The sequence below is a fragment of the Salmo trutta genome, chromosome 10, assembly GCF_901001165.1.
Source record: "Salmo trutta chromosome 10, fSalTru1.1, whole genome shotgun sequence".
In the NCBI taxonomy this organism is placed as follows: domain Eukaryota; kingdom Metazoa; phylum Chordata; class Actinopteri; order Salmoniformes; family Salmonidae; genus Salmo; species Salmo trutta.
The window spans coordinates 36,109,138-36,131,674 of NC_042966.1; the positions used below are offsets into that span (position 1 = coordinate 36,109,138).

General features: G+C 43.9%; 1 protein-coding gene across 8 annotated transcripts in view; it reads right to left on the bottom strand.

Annotated features, from left to right (window-relative positions):
- Positions 1-22,537, bottom strand: part of LOC115201668 (caskin-2) — a 91,312-nt gene that overhangs the window by 26,320 nt on the left and 42,455 nt on the right. For 7 of the 8 annotated variants that reach the window (XM_029765487.1, XM_029765488.1, XM_029765483.1 and 4 more), the window contains 3 exons: positions 21,869-21,966; positions 21,427-21,572; positions 13,078-13,173 (listed from right to left, as the gene is read on the bottom strand). In XM_029765487.1, coding sequence (XP_029621347.1) covers positions 13,078-13,173; positions 21,427-21,572; positions 21,869-21,966 — 340 coding nt within the window. Of the gene's footprint in view, positions 1-13,077; positions 13,174-21,426; positions 21,573-21,868; positions 21,967-22,537 lie in introns of those variants that run through there. The other variant, XM_029765490.1, reaches the window with a different exon arrangement.

A 22,537-nucleotide genomic window follows, 5' to 3' on the forward strand; every position in this document is an offset into this window, starting at 1 on the left:
ACAATCCAAACACACACACACACACACACACGTAACCGATGTGAAATGGCTAGTTAGTTAGCGGTGGTGCGCGCTAATAGTGTTTCAATCGGTGACGTCACTCGCTCTGAGACTTGAAGTAGGGTTTCCCCTTGCATTGCACACACACACACACACACACACACACACACACACACACACACACACACACACACACACACACTTTCTGTGGGAATTAACAGGAATACATGGGAATTAACGGGAATTTATGCAAATTAATATTAATACCATTTAAATGTAGATGTTTTTTGCATTGGATATATTTACCATATCATATGGAGATAGAAACATAAACCCTTTACCTTATCATAAGTAGACATAATTGCAAATGATTAAATCCTTCCAAAATAAATGTTAAAAACAATTTAGTTACGAATTGAACTTCAATTAAATGAGTTGACACTTCACATGGGATGATTTCACTGAACAACAAAAGAAAGGAAATATTGAATGATCCCCAATGATCCATCGCATCTCCCAAAAATGTTTTCAACATGCATCTGTAAAATTATAGTGTAGAAAATAAAGCTGTGGTTGTCTTCCTCTCAGGCTTCCATGTCTTCTCCCTGGACCTCCTCAATGTCCACCTCTTGAACATCAGACTCTGAGGCCTCATCTTCACTGTCACTTTCCAACCTTGTTGAAGATGGCTCCTTGTCAGGCTCAAAAAGCCTCAAATTTGCCCAGGTGGCCACCAATTTTCAACCCTTGTATTGGTCAGCCTGCTGCGTGCTTTGGTGTGTGTGTTCCCAAACAAGGACCAGTTGCGCTCTGAGGTGGCTGATGTTGGTGGGATTTGGAGAATGATGGAGACAACAGGGGAAAGAGCCTCAGATGAACAAAGTCCCCGAGCTGACAAGGTAAAAATCTGTCGTTTTGCCTCTGAACAAGGAAGTTAACCTGCCTTGTTCTTAGGCCATCATCGAAAATAAGAATTTATTCTTAACTGACTTGCCTAGTTAAATAAAGGTAAAATAAAAAAATATTGCATCTCCATCTCAAAGCCCTTGCCAGGAAGTGTACTTTGTCAAACTGCCGAAAACCTTGCCCTCATCCAGGCCAAGGTGGCGAGACACGGTAGGATGACACCATAGACCTTGTTGATCTCTGCACCAGACAGGATGCTCTTGCCAGCGTACTTGGGGTCCAACATGTACGCTGCGCTGTGTTCCTCATAATCCTGGATTATCGGACCACCATTTTATTGCGTTTGCAATTGCAACAAATAATCTGCTCAGACCCCAACCAAGGAGCATTAAAAGTCGTGCTATAAATTCTCAGACAACCCAAAGATTCCTTGATGCCCTTCCAGAATCCCTCTGCCTACCCAAGGACGTCAGAGGACAAAAATCAGTTAACCACCTAACCGAGGAACTCAATTTAACCTTGAGCAATACCCTAGATGCAGTTGCACCCTTAAAAATTAAAAACATCTGTCATAAGAAACTAGCTCCCTGGTATACAGAAAATACACAAGCTCTGAAGCAAGCTTCCAGAAAATTGGAACGGAAATGGCGCCACACCAAACTGGAAGTCTTCTGACTAGCTTGGAAAGACAGTACCGTGCAGTATCGAAGAGCCCTCACTGCTGCTCGATCATCCTATTTTTCCAACTTAATTGAGGAAAATAAGAACAATCCAAAATTTATTTTTGATACTGTCGCAAAGCTAACTAAAAAGCAGCATTCGCAAATGGAGGATGGCTTTCACTTCAGCAGTAATATATTTATGAACTTCTTTGAGGAAAAGATCATGATCATTAGAAAGCAAATTACGGACTCCTCTTTAAATCTGGGTATTCCTCCAAAGCTCCATTGTCCTGAGTCTGCACAACTCTGCCAGGACCTAGGATCAAGGGAGATACTAAAGTGTTTTAGTACTATATCTCTTGACAGAATGATGAAAACAATCATGGCCTCCAAACCCTCAAGCTGCATACTGGACCCTATTCCAACTAAACTACTGAAAGAGCTGCTTCCTGTGCTTAGCCCTCCTATGTTGAACATAATAAACGGCTCTCTATCCACCGGATGTGTACCAAGCTCACTAAAAGTGGCAGTAATAAAGCCTCTCTTGAAAAAGCCGAATCTTGACCCAGAAATTATAAAAAAACTATCGGCCTATATCGAATCTTCCATTCCTCTCAAAACTTTTAGAAAAAGCTGTTGCACAGCAACTCACTGCCTTCCTGAAGACAAACAATGTATACGAAACGCTTCAGTCTGGTTTTAGACCCCATCATAGCACTGAGAATGCACTTGTGAAGGTGGTAAATGACCTTTTAATGACGTCAGACCGAGGCTCTGCATCTGTCCTCGTGCTCCTAGATCTTAGTGCCGCTTTTGATACCATCGATCACCACATTCTTTTGGAGAGATTGGAAACCCAAATTGGTCTACATGGACAAGTTCTGGCCTGGTTTAGATCTTATCTGTCGGAAAGATATCAGTTTGTCTCTGTGAATGGTTTGTCCTCTGACAAATCAATTGTAAATTTCGGTGTTCCTCAAGGTTCCGTTTTAGGACCACTATTGTTTTCACTATACATTTTACCTCTTGGGGATGTCATTCGAAAACATAATGTTAAATTTCACTGCTATGCGGACGACACACAGCTGTACATTTCAATGAAACATGGTGAAGCCCCAAAATTGCCCTCGCTAGAAGCCTGTGTTTCAGACATAAGGAAGTGGATGGCTGCAAACTTTCTACTTTTAAACTCGGACAAAACAGAGATGCTTGTTCTAGGTCCCAAGAAACAAGAGATCTTCTGTTGAATCTGACAATTAATCTGGATGGTTGTACAGTCGTCTCAAATAAAACTGTGAAGGACCTCGGCGTTACTCTGGACCCTGATCTCTCTTTTGAAGAACATATCAAGACTGCTTCAAGGACAGCTTTTTTCCATCTACGTAACATTGCAAAAATCTGAAACTTTCTGTCCAAAAATGACGCAGAAAAATTAATCCATGCTTTTGTTACTTCTAGGCTGGACTACTGCAATGCTCTACTTTCCGGCTACCCGGATAAAGCACTAAACAAACTTCAGTTAGTGCTAAATACGGCTGCTAGAATCCTGACTAGAACCAAAAAATTTGATCATATTACTCCAGTGCTAGCCTCCCTACACTGGCTTCCTGTTAAGGCAAGGGCTGATTTCAAGGTTTTACTGCTAACCTACAAAGCATTACATGGGCTTGCTCCTACCTATCTTTCCGATTTGGTCCTGCCGTACATACCTACACGTACGCTACGGTCACAAGACGCAGGCCTCCTAATTGTCCCTAGAATTTCTAAGCAAACGGCTGGAGGTAGGGCTTTCTCCTATAGAGCTCCATTTTTATGGAATGGTCTGCCTACCCATGTGAGAGACGCAGACTCAGTCTCAACCTTTAAGTCTTTACTGAAGACTTATCTCTTCAGTAGGTCCTATGATTAAGTATAGTCTGGCCCAGGCGTGTGAAGGTGAACGGAAAGGCTGGAGCAACGAACCGCCCTTGCTGTCTCTGCCTTGCCGGTTCCCCTCTTTCCACTGGGATTCTCTGCCTCTAATCCTATTACAGGGGCTGAGTCACTGGCTTACTGGTGTTCTTCCATGCCTTCCATGGGAGGGGTGCGTCACTTGAGTGGGTCGAGTCACTGATGTGGTCTTCCTGTCTGGGTTGGCGCCCCCCTTGGGTTGTGCCATGGCGGAGATCTTTGTGGGCTATACTCGGCCTTGTCTTCGGACGGTAAGTTGGTGGTTATAGACATCCCTCTAGTGGTGTGGGGGGTGTGCTTTGGCAAATTGGGTGGGGTTATATCCTGCCTGTTTGGCCCTGTCCGGGGGTATCATCGGATGGGGCCACAGTGTCTTCTGATCCCTCCTGTCTCAGCCTCCAGTATTTATGCTGCAGTAGTTTATGTGTCGGGGGGCTAGGGTCAGTCTGTTTCATCTGGAGTATTTCTCTTGTCTTATCCGGTGTCCTGTGTGAATTTAAATATGCTCTCTCTAATTCTCTCTTTCTTTCTCTCGGAGGACCTGAGCCCTAGGACCATGCCTCAGGACTACCTGGCATGATGACTCCTTGCTGTCCCCAGTCCACCTGGCCATGCTGCTGCTCCAGTTTCAACTGTTCTGCCTGCGGCTATGGAACCCTGACGTGTTCACCGGACGTGCTTGTTGCACCCTCGACAACTACTATGATTATTATTATTTGACCATGCTGGTCATTTATGAACATTTTGACATCTTGACCATGTTCTGTTATAATATCCACCCGGCACAGCCAGAAGAGGACTGGCCACCCCTCATAGCCTGGTTCCTCTCTAGGTTTCTTCCTAGGTTTTTGTCCTTTCTAGGGAGTTTTTCCTAGGGAGTTTTTCCTAGCCACCGTGCTTCTTTCACATGCATTGCTTGCTGTTTGGGGTTTTAGGCTGGGTTTCTGTACAGCACTTTGAGATTTCAGCTGATGTACGAAGGGCTATATAAATACATTTGATTTGATTTATGGGCTTCAGGCAGAAGTCTTCACACTTTTTGATGCATTTCAGAACTGCATTTTCCTCTGCCTGGAGCAACAGTGAAGTGGGCAGGGGAGTACGGAATTCTTCTCTTACAGTGGTTCCTCCTTTAAAAGTTGCGTCATACTGCGGCACACCTTGCGTGCTGCTGCAGCATTCTGTGGCACGTCATTTAATTGTCAGCCATTTTTTCTGTTACTGAAAGTAAGTGCTAGTTTGACCATCAGAGGGCATCTTTGAGAAGCATTTGATAGTCTTCCATATTGGCATTACCAGAGACGGGGAGAGCACGCGGTAGACCAGGGTTTAATTCCGCGACGGGGAGGAATGAGTAGGCTGTCCTTGTAAATTAGAATTTGTTCTTAAATGATTCCATATGTGTTATTTCATAGTTGTGATTTCTTCATTATTATTCTACAATGTAGAAAATAGTAAAAATAAAGAAAAATCCTGGAATGAGTAGGTGTGTCCAAACTTTTGACTGGTACTTGCTTAATTAATTTGATTAATATTATGGTGTTTCTATTCCATGAAAAACAAAAAACCCTCTGGGTTTCTGTTAGGATGGAATGTAAAATATGGCACTGTACAACGTGACGTTCATAAATTCAGAGTGTTGTCAGATTGTTAGTTTGTAAATTCAGACCGTTTCGCTCTCATCTTGTAGGGTTGATTTGAGCGTCCTGGCCTTACAGACGGCAGTCAAGCACCCAGGCTAACGTTGGATAGCTTGCAAGCTACTTCCAGACACAAATGAAACCACTGTGACCATTTTATTCGCCCTAGCAGAGCTGGTTAGGCAGTTTTTGGGTTAACCAGAGCGATGTGCTGCTGGAAACAATTTAATTACGCTTTTCTTGCCAACATTTAATGACACCGGCCATATCAACGGGTGTTGAGCGCTCATAAATTCTTTATTCTGTGCTCTGGTACTCAGACGAGAGTGCTCTGAAATCGGTGTAGATCGCCAGAGCGAATTTATGAAAGCACCCGAATGTCCATTGAGAACACACAACGACTATACCATTTAGCTAAGCTAAGAATGACGGGAATAATCAAGTCAATAAACGTTGGGTAGTTAGATAGCCTATTGTTAATATACTGGTAAGTTGGATGTATAACTACTAACGTTAGGTAGCTAGCTAACGTACCGGTACATACTGCTGTAATGATATGCTATGTGGTTCATAAGAACAGCGTAGCTAACAAATTGTCAGCCAACATAACGTGTAAGGTAACTAATTTGAAAAGTCATTACTTTATTACATTGAGTAGCAAGCTACCGCGAGGACGTGCTCTATCGACTCTATGGCTTGAGCATGCTTTGGTGCACAGTCGATAGCGCACTGGACTTCGGGCAAGAGGGTTGAGGGTTCGAAACCTGCTCCCTGCTTGTTTCATTTGAAGTCATGCACAATTATCAGTTTATTATTTTGTCAGTTAGACACACAGTAGTGAATATGGACCCAAAAGCATAAATCAGTGCTCTAACTCCCCCTTGGTCATTAGGGCAAATCTGGTCTGTGATAGGACGGTTTTTTTCACACCCAGCTCAGCTATCAGACTATTCTTTAGTAAAGGTTGAATAGTCTATTGTTCAGCTATTAGCCCCCCTCCCCAACTTGCAACAAATGGATGTCTTTGTCTAGAGCAAAACATTATTTTCAATCAAAAATTATATTTTTGAAAGCAACAAGGCTTCAAAGTATTTTTTTTATTATTTGCAATCAAATCAAACTTCATGTATTTTATTCCCCAAAAATATTTTGAGAATAAAAAATGTATTTGAAATCAAAACTCCAATTTAATTTCGCTGTCAACCACCCTCCATTTTGGCCATTTTTTGAGTGTCCGTTTGGCTACAACCAATACAGTTCAGCCTTTCTTTCTGACACAAAGCGGACACCTACGAAGAAGGACTGTGTGATGATGGCATCTCAGGGTAAGCACCACTGGGCGTTCTTCTGTCCAACTTCTACATAGCTCCTACGATTCAGTGTCAGTTCATATCATTCTACTATATTACATACATAACGTAGAATGATAATTCAAGCAATTATTATTCTCAAGCTAACCAAAAGCATTTAGCTACGAACACCTGTTCTCGCCATTTTCAGTTTAATTCATCTAACTTTCATGGCAACTCATAAGTAGGCCATGTCCTATTTGTTTCATAGTCGATATATAATCACATTTCATGACAGTGTAACGGTTAGATTTTTTTACAGAAGGATGAAAGAACACAATATGTCTGTCAGGGAATGCTATTCTGATATGTCAGATGATGAGTTAGAGCAGAAAGTCAGCGCCATTAAGGCAAGGATGCCCCATGCAGGCTTTAGAATGGTCAAAGGAAGTCTCAGAACAATGGGCCATCGTGTACAATGGCGAAGAGTTAGGGAGTCTTTGCAGAGAAGGGTTAGGGAGTCTTTGTAGAGAAGAGTTAGGGAGTCTTTGTAGAGAAGAGTTAGGGAGTCTTTGCAGAGAAGAGTTAGGGAGTCTTTGTAGAGAAGGGTTAGGGAGTCTTTGTAGAGAAGAGTTAGGGAGTCTTTGTAGAGAAGGTTTAGGTAGTCTTTGCAGTGTGTAGATGGTGCAGGTATCATTGCCAGAATGATCCAGCTTCGTTGCATTCCTCGGCAGAAATACTCTGTCCTGCTCCCCTGTCTCTCGTCCACATTGATACAAATCATAAATTGTTAAGGTACTAAGATGTATAATGTCTCCATCAAATCTAAGAAATAATTTTAACTTTGTTATTCTTACTTATTCGTAGACAAATTTTTAATGATGTATGAAATTGGAGTTGTTCTTCATCAACTGGTAATACATAAATAATGAAGCAGGTTAATAGGTTAAACATTTCACTTTTAATTTCAATGCTTTTTTTCAAGATACAACAGTTAAGTATATTATTTTGTATACAAATTTCCCATCACCTAATGAACAACCACAATACCAGTCTGGTGTTAATCTTTCCGTGCTGTATTGACGTATCCTGAAAATGACATCTGCTGCTTTAGATTGAACAGTCATATCTCATTTATTGTATCTACAAAAAATAAGCTGTTTTCTTTACTTTCAGAGAGCGTGCTGATCAAGGGGTCGAACATGTAGATATATCCAGATGTTCACTGTCTGAGGAACAGGCCGTGGAAGCTTTATTGCTTGCAAAATTACCTCTGTCCATAACCAGAGGTAATTAAACTGTTCTGTGTTCTTTTTCCTCTTTTCCTCTGCCTGTCTTGTTGTTTATGGAACCTGTCTCACAAGCATTCATTAATGAAACCTTTCCAGATTTACACCACATAAACACTATCTAGATGTTTGGAGTGCTGTGACATGTCAATACTACAACTTGCGGCACAGTTTGGAGGAAGACTGCTACCTTGACCTGTCAAATTCTAGCCACCTCTTCTGTGTGGGATATGTGTTCCTACCTCGTCTGCAGGCAGATCTGCAGCATTTCAGAGAGTTGGAATAATCACCCTTTAAGTACAGAGGTGAACCTGACACCTCACCAGCTGTTGCCTTAGCACTACACAACTGATTCAAATAATCAAGTCATCATCAAGCTTCAAGTGGTATTTATGTCTGATAATGACATTATCTTCTATTATTTGTCCTCATGTGTCTGTTTTTCAGCATAAAGTACTCTGTAGCCACTTAGTGTGGACACCAGGTGAGACCACACACACAACAGTCTCTCTCCTTCACTTCATTGCTCTCCCCCTTCTCCCTAAATCCTCTAGGTTATATCAGCTGTTTTGGTGAACCCCTCCCGCATCTGAACTGGCTGACAGAGGGCACCGCATGATCATAGGTGAGAGGTCACTTAGTCGGGTCAACAGGAAGTATTATTAAAGAGATGCTTTACATTGAAATACAGACAGAGATGTAGTAGTCCCAGAGTTAATGATCCAAGGTCAGTTTTGCATTTCACCTCCTGATAATTATGATGACTGACCGTGTTAGAATAAAAAAACAAGGCATAATCATGCTCTCTCTCTATCCATCTGTCTCTCGTCTGCAGGTAGGTTTTGATGTGAGAGAGGAAGCCAGTCCCGTCATCGCCACCTCACCTGCTCTTAAGATAACCTAAGGGCCAACTGGGGGCCCAAGGCTGGTTAGAGGACCGCTAGAAACACTGTAATTGTGATGAACTGAGAGAATATTAGGGTAGCACTGTAATTCATTAATCATATACTGTCTGCCTCTGTTCTTACCTCTTTCCCTTTCTGTCTTCTACACCTCTCTCCCCAGCTCGTCTTTCTTCCTTGTTTTATAATGCACACCATAGGTGCATTGAAGTACAGATTGAACTCGTATTTAATATAATATTACAATTATCATAATTATAAATGCATGTATTATGTATTTATAACACCTGGATAATGAACTTCTTTCAATAAAGCATTTCATTCTCCACTGGTTGAATTTAGGCATCTCATTGAAATACTCTCCTGTGTCCTCAGATTAATGCAGATGAAGGGAATTAGATATGCAGTTTTTTTCCTGTATATATGAATTACAAATCAGCCTTTACTTAAATCATGTTTCTAGTCTATTGCATAGTTACAATGTGTAATCATTGATGTCCCAGGAGCAGAAGTGGTAAACACTGTTGAAGTGTATAATCGTAATACATACATGCAGACACAGCATCATTCTAAGACTGGAGTTTGATACACCTGGTATTGGATATGACTGCAAAAGAATGTCTCACAGAGATTCATACCTGAACCACAGCTTTATTGCCAAGGAAGAGTACATGATCAGTGAATATATTAAATGTACAGGCTACACTGTGGGGGATCTCATGTGTGGTAATAACTACAGTACATGTATATAGGACTTGCATCCTTGGCACAATAAAGTTATTATGTTCTACTCTATCCATAGGCTTCATTAATGCCATTCAGACTTGAAGTTGATACAACAACTATGATAGCTGAGGTTCATAGATTGGTATGAATATTAGTTTAGAACCTAACGTTTTAGGGTCGATACACAGATCAGCTACATACTGTAGCTAGCTACACATCCATAGGCATACAGTTATTTTTATCCTCCACTACACAATAAGCAAGTAAATAGTTAGCTAGCTATGTTACTTCAACTGCATTGCACAGCAAGGTAAGCTTACACAATTGTACATTCAATTTGCAGTCCCTAAAACATTAAACAACACGAATTACAATGTCATACTCATGTCATTACACCAGCTAGCTAGCTGGCTAATGTTAGCTAGTCAGCTAACATGCTAAATAGCGATTTTCGTAAATTAACTTTATGACAAAGAATATGCACAATCGTTTGTCTCTACATTAACTAACATATTCCTCTCAATTGTAAATATTTTGCTTGAGTCGTTACGGCAATATAACTACTTACATTTGCTTCCCCCGTAATGTTTGTCAGCCATCTTTGCTGAAGAAAGTCACCAGGGACAGGTGGCTTGCGTCAAATTGGTAATTGGAACCACTCGATACGATTGGTCATATGAGAGCTCTAACTCCCCCTTGTGGTGGTCTGGAGCAATGAAGACGTGACGCTGGGTACCTCTAAGTCCCACTGTGTAACTTTTAAAGGAGGAACCACTGTACATCTATCTACAAGCAGAGTCTGAACATCAGACAGGATGGCATTGTCTCTCTCAATCTGTGCAATGGCTACTGCTATAGGTTTCAGGAGTTTCAGGCTGCTTACCACTCTCTCCCAAAATACATCATCCAGGAGGATCCTCTTGATGGGGCTGTCCATATCGGCAAACTGTGAAATGGCCATTTCTTGGAAAGACTCCCATCCAGGAGACTGTCTAACATGATGACAACACCACCCCAACTGGTGTTGCTGGGCAGCTTCAATGTGGTGCTCTTATTCTTCTCACTTTGCTTGGTGAGGTAGATTGCTGCTATAACTTGATGACCCTTCACATATCTAACCATTTCCTTGGCTCTCTTGTAGAGTGTATCCATTGTTTTCAGTGCCATGACGTCCTTGACGAGCAGATTCAATGCATGAGCAGCACAGCCAATGGGTGTGATGTGAGGGTAGGATTCCTCCACTTTAGACCAAGCAGCCTTCATGTTCGCAGCATTCTGTCACCAGTGCAAATGCCTTCTGTGGTCCAAGGTCATTGATGACTGCCTTCAGCTCATCTGCAATGTAGAGACCTGTGTGTCTGTTGTCCCTTGTGTCTGTGCTCTTGTAGAATATTGGTTGAGGGGTGGAGATGATTTAGTTAATTATTCCTTGCCCACGAACATTCGACCACCCATCAGAGATGATTGCAATACAGTCTGCTTTCTCTATGATTTGCTTGACCTTCAATTGAACTCTGTTGAACTCTGCATCCAGCAAATAATTTGTAAGTCCCTCTGGATAAGAGCGTCTGCTAAATGACGTAAATGTAAATGAGTAGATAAAGCATGTCTGGTCTGAGGGGTGTCTGCTGGGCGAAGAACATTCAGAAATCTCTTCCAATACACATTGCCTGTGAGCATCAAAGGTGAACCAGTTGCATACACAGCTCGAGAAAGACATTCATCAGCATTTCTCTGACTACGTTCCTCCATTGAGTCAAAAAAACTTCTGATTCCAGGAGGACCATGAGCTGTTGCTATCGATAAGGTGTCTGATTCATCATTTTCACCTTGAATAGAAGTAGAGGAACTTTTGTCAGAGGTTGCTTGTTGTGAGCGCTGAGGGAACTTTATGCACTTGGCCAGATGATTCTGCATCTTTGTTGCATTCTTCACATATGATTTGGCACAGTATTTGTATATGTACACAGCTTTTCCTTATATATTAGCTGCAGTGAAATGTCTCCACCCATCAGATAGTGCCCGTGGCATTTTCCTGTAAAGATTAGAAAAAAAAAAAAAAAAAAAATACAATTCCATGTTCAGATAAAAAGTTAAGCAGTTAGATTAAACAACTACTTTGTAAGATAAATGTTAAAATTAAACATGTATGGAAAGAGGTGAATTAACACACCTCAGGTAGCAGGCCCAAGCAAGCTATAACCTACATGGTAGCAAAAACTAACTAGCAGAAAATGTTAACAAGTTAGAAATTATTTAAAAAACACACTTATGTAGGCTACTAGTTAACAAAAAATCATGTATGTCATATCAAATATATTCACCCCACCCAGTATTGTAATCAAAACTTACCAGAAAGCATGTAGTCCTTGGCTCAGACAGTGTAGAGGTGTGGGCTCAATTGCATCTCATTAGTGTGCAAGATCTTGAGAATCAGCTGTACATGTGATGGAAGAATGCACTGTGCATGCAGAGGGTTGCAATTCCATTGAATTGGGGATAGTTTAACAAAAATATACCACATAACCTAGAATTGCCTTACGTGTATCCCACAAAAAAGGTTCACTGTTATAAGCTACCTTTTTTGATGAATTTTCCCATGGAAGATTTCCGGAAATTTCCTGCAAAGTTTCAGACCCTTTGCAACCTTACTCCACACACAAATACACACTCCACACACACATATACACGACACGTATACACACACACGACACACACATAACCACTTATACTGGCCTTTGATCACTGTTGTGTGTGTGAAGGTGTGGGTTAAAGAGGGAGGTATTGTACATAAACAGCACATAGCTACAGTATATTAACACACATATATATATTTATATATATGAAAATAATGCACTGTACACACCAGAGGCGGCTGGTGGGTGCATATATAGGAGGACGGTCTCATTGGCTGGACAGAATGAATGGAACCGTATCAAACACGTGAAAGCCATTCCATCCATCATCTCTGTCAACCAGAAGTAAAATTCTCTCGCCAAATGTCATTTTTGTTTTACTTCTGGGGGCAGGAAGGAAGCGAAGTCTCCTCCCTAGCAAATGGAAACTCTAGGCCAAACCCCTTCCTTCCTCTAATTTCACCTGTATTCATCATGGCCAAAAAGGAAATTTTTATTATATAGCCAATTTTGACTTTGTGGCTGTGGAATCTAGTGGAATTCGTTCATCATCCAGGCTTGAAAATCACAGCACGAGTTTAAGCACCGCATTCGCCCAATCCTGATTCGTCCAAATAATCAATGATGAAAACCCAAAACCAGGAACTACTACTGCTCGTAATCACATAATTCTATGTCAGCCTTGACAGACTTTCTCCGTTTCATCTGTCCACGAGAATCTGTACACAAGAGAGGTTTCATCCATTACAATTAGCCCGTCCTCCTATATATCTGCCCACCAGCCTCCCCTGCTACACACACACACACCTGCTGCTACCAGACTCTTATTATGCTGCCCAGTTTATACACTGCCCCCCATCCCCCTTTCCCAATACATGTGTAAATATTGGACTATTAATTGTGCCTTCCTGTATTATACTTACGATAAAAAAGTCATATTCTACTGAGCCATTTACTTAATATCCGTATTACTATTTCGTACTGTTGTTGCATTGTCGCGAAGGAACCTGCAAGTAAGCAATTAGTTGGATGATGTATACCATGTGTATCCTGTACATAACTTGAAACTTGACTCACCTCGAGTCTGCCAAACTCACAGGCCAGGTCCAGAGGGGTCTTGTTGGCCTTGTTCACCAGACAGGGATTAGACTGGTGCTGGAGTAACATCTCAGACTGATGGAGAGAGAGGGGAGAGGAGAGGGGGAGGGGAGAGAGGGGGATGGATAGAGAGAGAGGAGAGAGGGGGGGACAGAGAAAGAGAGACCGAGACCGAAACAGAGGGAGAGAGATAAAGACAGGGAAAAAAAGAGATAACATGAATAAATATCATCCTTAAATAGATGCACATGAAAACACCCTTCCCTCAAGCATCTCTGTGGTTTATCTTCTTCTACAGAGACGTGAGATCCTCAGGGCGACACCAGCACCAGTCCTAACAGGGGCTTCTATTACAGAGAAATACCTCTGGCTTTGTTTCTGTCCCTGCTTTGTCACACACAATACAATACCTCAGAACTCTCCATGACCAGGTATGCTGCTGTGTGTGTGTGTGTGAACCCACCTCTCAGGTAGACTGGGTGTTAAAGACACTAAATACACACATTCCTTTTCCCTCCCAGTTAGTCTCAATACTTCACTCAGGGAATGTGTTATAAGATCCATAGCTAACCTGATCACATCACTCACTGACCCCTAACACACACACACAGACACACAGACACACAGTGACCCCTAACAAACACACAACGTTACATGCTGTCACACCTGGAAACGCTATACAGACACTCACTGACTCTTACCTGTGTGGAGTCTGGCTACATACTGAACCATTTCTCTGAGTTGATTATTATTTTATTTATTTCACCTTTATTTAACCAGGTAGGCTAGTTGAGAACAAGTTCTCATTTACAACTGCGACCTGGCCAAGATAAAGCTGTGCAACACAAACAACAACACAGAGTTACACATAAACAAATGTACAGTCAATAACACAATAGAAAAATCTATGTACAGTGTGTGCAAATGTAGAAGAGTAGGGAGGCAAGGCAATAAATAGGCCATAGAGGCGAAATAATTACAATTTGGCATTAACACTGGAGTGATCGATGTGCAGATGATGATGTGCATGTAGAGATACTGGGGTGCAAAAGAGCAAGAGGAGAAATAACAATATGGGGATGAGGTATTATTAATATTATTAAAACACTCACTTGACTGATTGACAGTTTCCTGTTTCCGGTCACAACTTGCAGACTTGTTTACGCTGCTGTGCGTTTTTGTTGCCGATCTTACTTTGCTACCTGACGGTTTTTACTTTTTCATTACCGTATATTTTTACTTTTTTCCCTCACTCAACTTTTTTATTCAACTTTCTTACCCCGGAGGTTTTATCTGGACATGGTTCGTCAGGACTTCAAACAGCCGAAGCTAAGTAACATTAACATGATGCCTTCTAATTGCAGTCGTTGTACTTATAATATACAGGTGAACGATCGCCTTACGGCGAGGATAGCTGTGCTGCAAGCCCAGCTTCAGACGCAATCGTTAGGCAAGGGTAATTTCAGTGTAGGAAAGGATGAAACAGCGTCTGTGCCACCAGCAAGTACAGATAGTAACGTTAGTATAAAACCCTCGCACGGTCCCCGCAGCCGGACAACTTTCTCATGGCTTCTGGAGGGAAACGCTGTAGGAATGCTCAACCGGTGTCGCTTATTCAGCCGACAGAAACTTTCAACTGGTTCTCCCCATTAAGTGAGTCGGAGTCGGAGGCCGAGACTTCTCTGGTCTCTACTCCTCCCGCTGTGGGGTCTGAGAGGCCGAAGCTTCCCACCATTAGCTCTGACAAATTGAAAACCCTAGTCATTGGCGACTCCATTACCCGCAGTATTAGACTTAAAACGAATCATCCAGCGATCATACACTGTTTACCAGGGGGCAGGGCTACCGACGTTAAGGCTAATCTAAAGACAGTGCTGGCTAAAGCTAAAACTGGGGAGTGTAGAGAGTATAGAGATATTGTTATCCACGTCGGCACCAACGATGTTAGGATGAAACAGTCAGAGGTCACCAAGCGCAACATAGCTTCAGCGTGTAAATCAGCTAGAAAGATGTGTCGGCATCGATTAATTGTCTCTGGCCCCCTCCCAGTTAGGGGGAGTGATGAGCTCTACAGCAGAGTCTCACAACTCAATCGCTGGATGAAAACTGTGTTCTGCCCCTCCCAAAAGATAGAATTTGTAGATAATTGGCCCTCTTTCTGGGACTCACCCACAAACAGGACCAAGCCTGGCCTGTTGAGGAGTGACGGACTCCATCCTAGCTGGAGGGGTGCTCTCATCTTATCTACGAACATAGACAGGGCTCTAACTCCTCTAGCTCCAGAATGAAATAGGGTGCAGGCCAGGCAGCAGGCTGTTAGCCAGCCTGCCAGCTTAGTGGAGTCTGCCATTAGCACAGTCAGCGTAGTCAGCTCAGCTTTCCCCATTGAGACCGTGTCTGTGCCTCGATCTAGGTTGGGCAAAATTAAAAATGGCGGTGTTCGCTTTAGTAATCTCACTAGTATAAAGACCTCCTCCATTCCTGCCATTATTGAAAGAGATTGTGATACTTCACATCTCAAAATTGGGTTACTTAATGTTAGATCCCTCACTTCCAAGGCAGTTATAGTCAATGAACTAATCACTGATCATTTTTGATCATATTACTCCAGTGCTAGCCTCCCTACACTGGCTTCCTGTTAAGGCAAGGGCTGATTTCAAGGTTTTACTGCTAACCTACAAAGCATTACATGGGCTTGCTCCTACCTATCTTTCCGATTTGGTCCTGCCGTACATACCTACACGTACGCTACGGTCACAAGACGCAGGCCTCCTAATTGTCCCTAGAATTTCTAAGCAAACGGCTGGAGGTAGGGCTTTCTCCTATAGAGCTCCATTTTTATGGAATGGTCTGCCTACCCATGTGAGAGACGCAGACTCAGTCTCAACCTTTAAGTCTTTACTGAAGACTTATCTCTTCAGTAGGTCCTATGATTAAGTGTAGTCTGGCCCAGGAGTGTGAAGGTGAACGGAAAGGCTGGAGCAACGAACCGCCCTTGCTGTCTCTGCCTTGCCGGTTCCCCTCTTTCCACTGGGATTCTCTGCCTCTAACCCTATTACAGGGGCTGAGTCACTGACTTACTGGTGTTCTTCCATGCCGTCCATGGGAGGGGTGCGTCACTTGAGTGGGTTGAGTCACTGACGTGGTCTTCCTGTCTGGGTTGGCGCCCCCCCCTTGGGTTGTGCCATGGCGGAGATTTTTGTGGGCTATACTCGGCCTTGTCTTCGGACGGTAAGTTGGTGGTTGTAGACATCCCTCTAGTGGTGTGGGGGCTGTGCTTTGGCAAAGTGGGTGGGGTTATATCCTGCCTGTTTGGCCCTGTCTGGGGGTATCATCGGATGGGGCCACAGTGTCTTCTGATCCCTCCTGTCTCAGCCTCCAGTATTTATGCTGCAGTAGTTTATGTGCCGGGGGGCTAGGGTCAGTCTGTTTCATCTGGAGTATTCTCTTGTCTTATCCGGTGTCCTGTGTGAATTTAAATATGCTCTCTCTAATTCTCTCTTTCTCTCTTTCTTTCTCTCGGAGGACCTGAGCCCTAGGACCATGCCTCGGGACTACCTGGCATGATGACTCCTTGCTGTCCCCGGTCCACCTGGCCATGCTGCTGCTCCAGTTTCAACTGTTCTGCCTGCGGCTACGGAACCCTGACCTGTTCACCGGACGTGCTTGTTGCACCCTCGACAACTACAATGATTATTATTATTTGACCATGCTGGTCATTTATGAACATTTTAACATCTTGACCATGTTCTGTTATAATATCCACCCGGCACAGCCAGAAGAGGACTGGCCACCCCTCATAGCCTGGTTCCTCTCTAGGTTTCTTCCTAGGTTTTTGGCCTTTCTAGGGAGTTTTTCCTAGGGAGTTTTTCCTAGCCACCGTGCCTCTTTCACATGCATTGCTTGCTGTTTGGGGTTTTAGGCTGGGTTTCTGTACAGCACTTTGAGATTTCAGCTGATATACGAAGGGCTATATAAATAAATTTGATTTGATTTTGAGGTAGTTGGGTGTGCTATTTACAGATTGGCTGTGTACAGGTGCAGTGATCGACGTAAGCTGCTCTGACAGCTGATGCTTAAAGTTAGAGAGTGAGATATAAGACTCCAGCTTCAGTGATTTTTGTAATTCGTTCCAGTCATTGGCAACAGAGAACTGGAAGGAAAGGTGGCCAAAGGGAGTGTTAGCTTTGGGGATGACCAGCGAAAAATACCTGCTGGAGCGCGTGCTGCGGGTGGGTGTTGCTATGGTGACCAGTGAGCTGAGATAAGGCGGGGCTTTACCTAACAAAGCCTTATAGATGACCTGGAGCCAGTGGGTTTGGCGACGAATATGTAGTGAGGGCCAGCCAACGAGAGCATACAGGTCGCAGCGGTGGGTAGTATATGGGGCTTTGGTGACAAAACGGATGGCACTGTGATAGACTACATCCAGTTTGCTGAGTAGAGTGTTGGAGGCTATTTTGTAAGTGACATCGCCGAAGTCAAGGATCGGTAGGATAGTCAGTTTTACGAGGGTATGTTTGGCAGCATGAGTGAAGGATGCTTTGTTACGAAATAGGAAGCTGATTCTAGATTTAATTTTGGATTGGAGATGCTTAATGTGAGTCTGGAAGGAGAGTTTACAGTCTAACCAGACCCCTAGGTATTTGTAATTGTCCACATATTCTAAGTCAGAACCGTCCAGAGTAGTGATGCTAGTCGGGCGGCAGGGTGCGGGCAGCAATCGGTTGAAGAGCATGCACTTAGTTTAACTAGCACTTAAAAGCAGTTGGAGGCCACGGAAGGAGTGTTGTATGGTATTGAAGCTCGTTTTGAGGTTTGTTAGCACAGTGTCCAAAGAAGGGCCAGATGTATACAGAATGGTGTCGTCTGTGTAGAGGTGGATCAGAGAATCACCAGCAGCAAGAGCGACATCATTGATATATACAGAGAAAAGAGTCGGCCCGAGACTTGAACCCTGTGGCACCCCCATAGAGACTGCCAGAGGTCTGGACAACAAGCACTCCAATTTGACACACTATCCGAGAAGTAGTTGGTGAACCAGGCAAGGCAGTCATTTGAGAAGCCAAGGCTATTGAGTCTGCCGATAAGAATGCGGCGATTGACAGAGTAGAAAGCCTTGGCCAAGTTGATGAAGACGGCTGCACAGTACGGTCTTTTATCAATGGCGGTTATGATATCGTTTAGGACCTTGAACGTGGCTGAGGTGCACCCATGACCAGCTCGGCAAACCGGATTGCATAGTGGAGAAGGTACGGTGGGATTCGAAATGGTTGGTGATCTGTTTGGTAACTTGGCTTTCGAACATTTTAGAAAGGCAGGGCAGGATGGATATAGGTCTATAACAGTTTGGGTCTAGAGTGTCTCCCCCTTTGAAGAGGGGGATGACCGTGGCAGATTTCCAATCTTTGGGGATCTCAGACGATACAAAAGAGAGGTTGAATAGGCTAGTAATAGGAGTTGCAAGAACATCAGCTGTCTGGACTTGGGTGAAGGAGAAGCGGGGCGGGCTTGGGCAAGTTGCTGCAGGGGGTGCTGAGATGTTGGCCAGGGTAGGTGTAGCCAGGTGGAAAGCATGGCCAGTCGTAGAAAAATGCTTATTGAAATAATCGATTATCGTAGATTTATCCGTGGTGTCAGTGTTTCCTATCCTCAGTGCAGCGGGCAGCTGGGAGGAGGTGCTCTTATTTTCCATGGACTTTACAGTGTCCCAAAACTTTTTGGAATTAGTGCTACAGGATGCAAATTTCTGTTTGAAAAAGCTAGCCTTTGCTTCCTAACTGACTGAGTGTATTGGTTCCTGACTTCCCTGTAAAGTTGCATATCGCGGGGGCTATTTGATGCTAATGCAGAATACCACAGGATGTTTTTGTGCTGGTCAAGGGCAGTCAAGTCTGGGGTGAACCAAGGGCTATATCTGTTCTTAGTTCTACATTTTTTGAATGGGGCATGCTTATTTAAGATGGTGAGGAAAGCACTTTTAAAGAGCAACCAGGCATCCTCTACTGACGGGATGAGATCAATATCCTTCCAGGATACCCAGGCCAGGTCGATTAGAAAGGCCTGCTCGCTGAAGTGTTTTAGGGAGTGGTTGACAGTGATGAGGGGTTGTCGTTTAACCGCGGACCCATTACGCACGCAGGCAATGAGGCAGTGATCGCTGAGATCCTGGTTGAAGACAACAGAGATGTATTTCGAGGGCAAGTTGGTCAGGATGATCCCTAAGAGGGTGCCCATGGTTACGGATTTACGGTTGTACCTGGTAGGTTCCTTGATAATTTGTGTGAGATTGAGGGCATCTAGCTTAGATTGTAGGATGGCCGGGCTGTTAAGCATGTCCCAGTTTATGTCACTTAACAGTACGAACTCTGAAGATAGATAGGGGGCAATCAATTCACATATGATGTCCAGGGCACAGCTGGGGGCTGAAGGAGGTCTATAACAAGTGGCAACGGTGAGAGACTTGTTTCTGAAAAGGTGGATTTTTAATAGTAGAAGCTCGAATTGTTTGGGCACAGACATTGACAGTATGACAGAACTCTGCAGGCTATCTCTGCAGTAGATTGCAACTCCGCCCCCTTTGGCAGTTCCATCTTGTCGGAAAATGTTATAGTTAGGGATGGAAATTTCAGAATTTTTGGTGGCCTTCCTAAGCCAGGATTCAGACACGGCAAGTACATCAGGGTTGACGGAGTGTGCAAAAGCAGTGAATAAAATAAACTAAGGGAGGAGGATTCTAACGTTGACATGCATGAAACCAAGGCTTTTACCGTTAGAGAAGTCAACAAATGAGAGCGCCTGGAGAATGGGAGTGGTGCTGGGGGCTGCAGGGCCTGGGTTAACCTCTACATCACCAGAGGAACAGAGGAGGAGTAGGATAAGGGTACGGCTAAAGGCTATAAGAATTGGTTGTCTAGTGCGTTCGGAACAGAGAGTAAAAGGAGCAGATTTCTGGGCGCGGAAGAATAGATTCAAGGCATAATGTACAGACAAGGGTATGGTAGGATGTGAGTACAGTGGAGGTAAACCTAGGCATTGAGTAATGAGAGAGATATTGTCTCTAGAGGCTCCATTTAAGCCAGGTGAGGTCACCGCATGTGTGGGGGGGTAGAACAAAAAGGATAGCTAAGGCATATTGAGCAGGGCTGGAGGCTCTACAGTGAAATAAGACAATAGTCCCTAACCAAAACAGCAATAGACAAGTCTTATTGACATTAGGCAGAGGCATGTGTAGCCGAGTTATCATAGGGTCCAGTGAGTAACTAGGCGAGCTGGAGACACGGCAATTCAGACAGCTAGCGGGCCGGGGTTAGCAGGCTAGCAGAAGGGCCTACGGGGACGTTGCAACGGAAGAGCCTATTGAAACCACCTCGTACGGTTATGTCGGCAGACCAGTCATGATGGATCAGCGGGGCTCCGTGTCGGCAGTATAGGGTGCAGGCCAATTGGCAAAAGAGGTGTTGCAGCCCAAGAATTGGCCGATGGACCTCTTCGGCAAGCCCGGGAGATGGCCCTAGCTCGAGGCTAGCTCCAGGCTAACTGGTTCTTGCTTCGGGACAGAAACAATAGCCAGGAGTAGCCACTTGCATAGCAGCTAGCTAGCTGCGATGATCCGGTGTAAAGATTCAGAGCTTGCAGTAGGAATCCGGAGATGTGGTAGAGAAAAAGCAGTCCGATATGCTCTGGGTTGATATCGCGCTGTGCAGACTGGCAGGAATTGACTGGGCTGAGGCTGGTTGATGTCTGAGTTAACGGTGATGACCGCTAGTAGTGGCTAACTGACTACTAGCTAGTAGCTAATTAGCTGGCTAGCTTCTCACGGGGGTTCTAAAGTATAAAAAATAGTAGATCCGTACCACATTGGGTGAGGCGGGTTGCAGGAGAGTATGTTCAGTCCATAGAGTGAAATTGAGATTAAAAATATAAATAATATATACGAAATATATGAGAAGAAAACGATATATACACGGGACAAGACAAAACAGACGTCTGACTGCTACACCATCTTGGAATCAAAAAAGGAGTAATTAGTCATTTGTTTATGTGTGTCTGTGCGTGCATGCATCTGGTCATGTTTAACTATTCTTGCGGGGACCAGAAGTTCCCACAATAATAGTAAACAAACCAAAATTGTTTGTAAACAAACAAAATTTGTCCTCATAAGGTCAAATGCTATTTCTAGGGGGTTTAGGGTCAAGGTTAGAATTAGTGTTAGGGTTAGATTTACGTTAAGGGTTAGAGTTAAGGTTAGGGTATGGGTTAGGGAAAATAGGATTTTGTGTGTGTGCGTGCGCATGCGTCTGTCTGCGTGTGTTCATGTGTACTCACCACCTGGTAGTGTCCGTACTGTGCAGACAGGTGTAGAGGTATGTGTCCGTCCTGTGACAGTGTGTTAACAGAGGCTCCAGCTCTCAGCAGCAGCAACACAGAGTCAGCTTTACCCTGCCACGCTGCATAATGGAGCGGACGCATACCTAGAGAGAGCGCGAGAGAGAGCGCGAGAGAGAGAGCGAGAGAGCGAGAGAGAGAGAGAGCGAGAGAGAGAGAGAGAGAGAGAGAGAGAGGACAAGAGCCGGTAAGTTAGAAGATTGAAAAATGAAAGGGGCATTGTAGGATAGTTTATTTTATTTTCTTTACCAAAAGTGGCAGAGTGACCGCTTTGTCTTTTTTTTTTACAATCACGGATTTCCCCTTTAATGACTTGTATTACTTGTTTATAATGGTTCGTAAGTGTTTTAAAACAGTTTTATAACAGCTTATAACCTCTCACCATTAATGTCTTTGATGTCCACAGTGGCCTGAGCCTCCAGTAGTAGAGACAGCAGCTCAGTGGTGCCTGTTAGAGCTGCATGGTGTAACGCTGAAAACCTGGGAGAGAGAAGAGGGGGGAGAGAGAGACAGAGAGAGACACAGAGAGAGGGGGAGAGAGAGAGAGAGAGAGAGACACAGAGAAAGAGGGGGGAGAGAGAGACAGACAGAGAGAGGGGGGGTAGAGAGACAGAGAGAGAGGGGGGGAGAGAGAGAGACAGACAGAGAGAAGGGGGGGGGGAGAAGGGATGGGGAGGGGAGGGTGGGAGAGTCCATTGTCACACTACTACTAATTTGCTGGGAATATTCTAGAAGCTTGTACAGCCTCCATACTGTCTGGTTTAGAAACAGGCCTTCCCCTTTCCCCTGGTTGGGGGGGTTCCAGGGTGAAATGAGTCTGCCATAAACAGAGAGGGTATACATCTAACTGAGGACTTCACAGGAGGTGAGCCTTCATGAAACATCAGGCTGGTGCAGACATGACCGGTGTGTGTGTGTGTGTGTTCGTGTGTATTTGCATCAGGGGCTAGTATATTCCACAGAGGGACAAATGAAAGACATACATTTGGGCCCTTCATTCCTGGAGAGCAGGGTATTCCAGACAACAGCCAACTGTTGAAATACTGCCAGC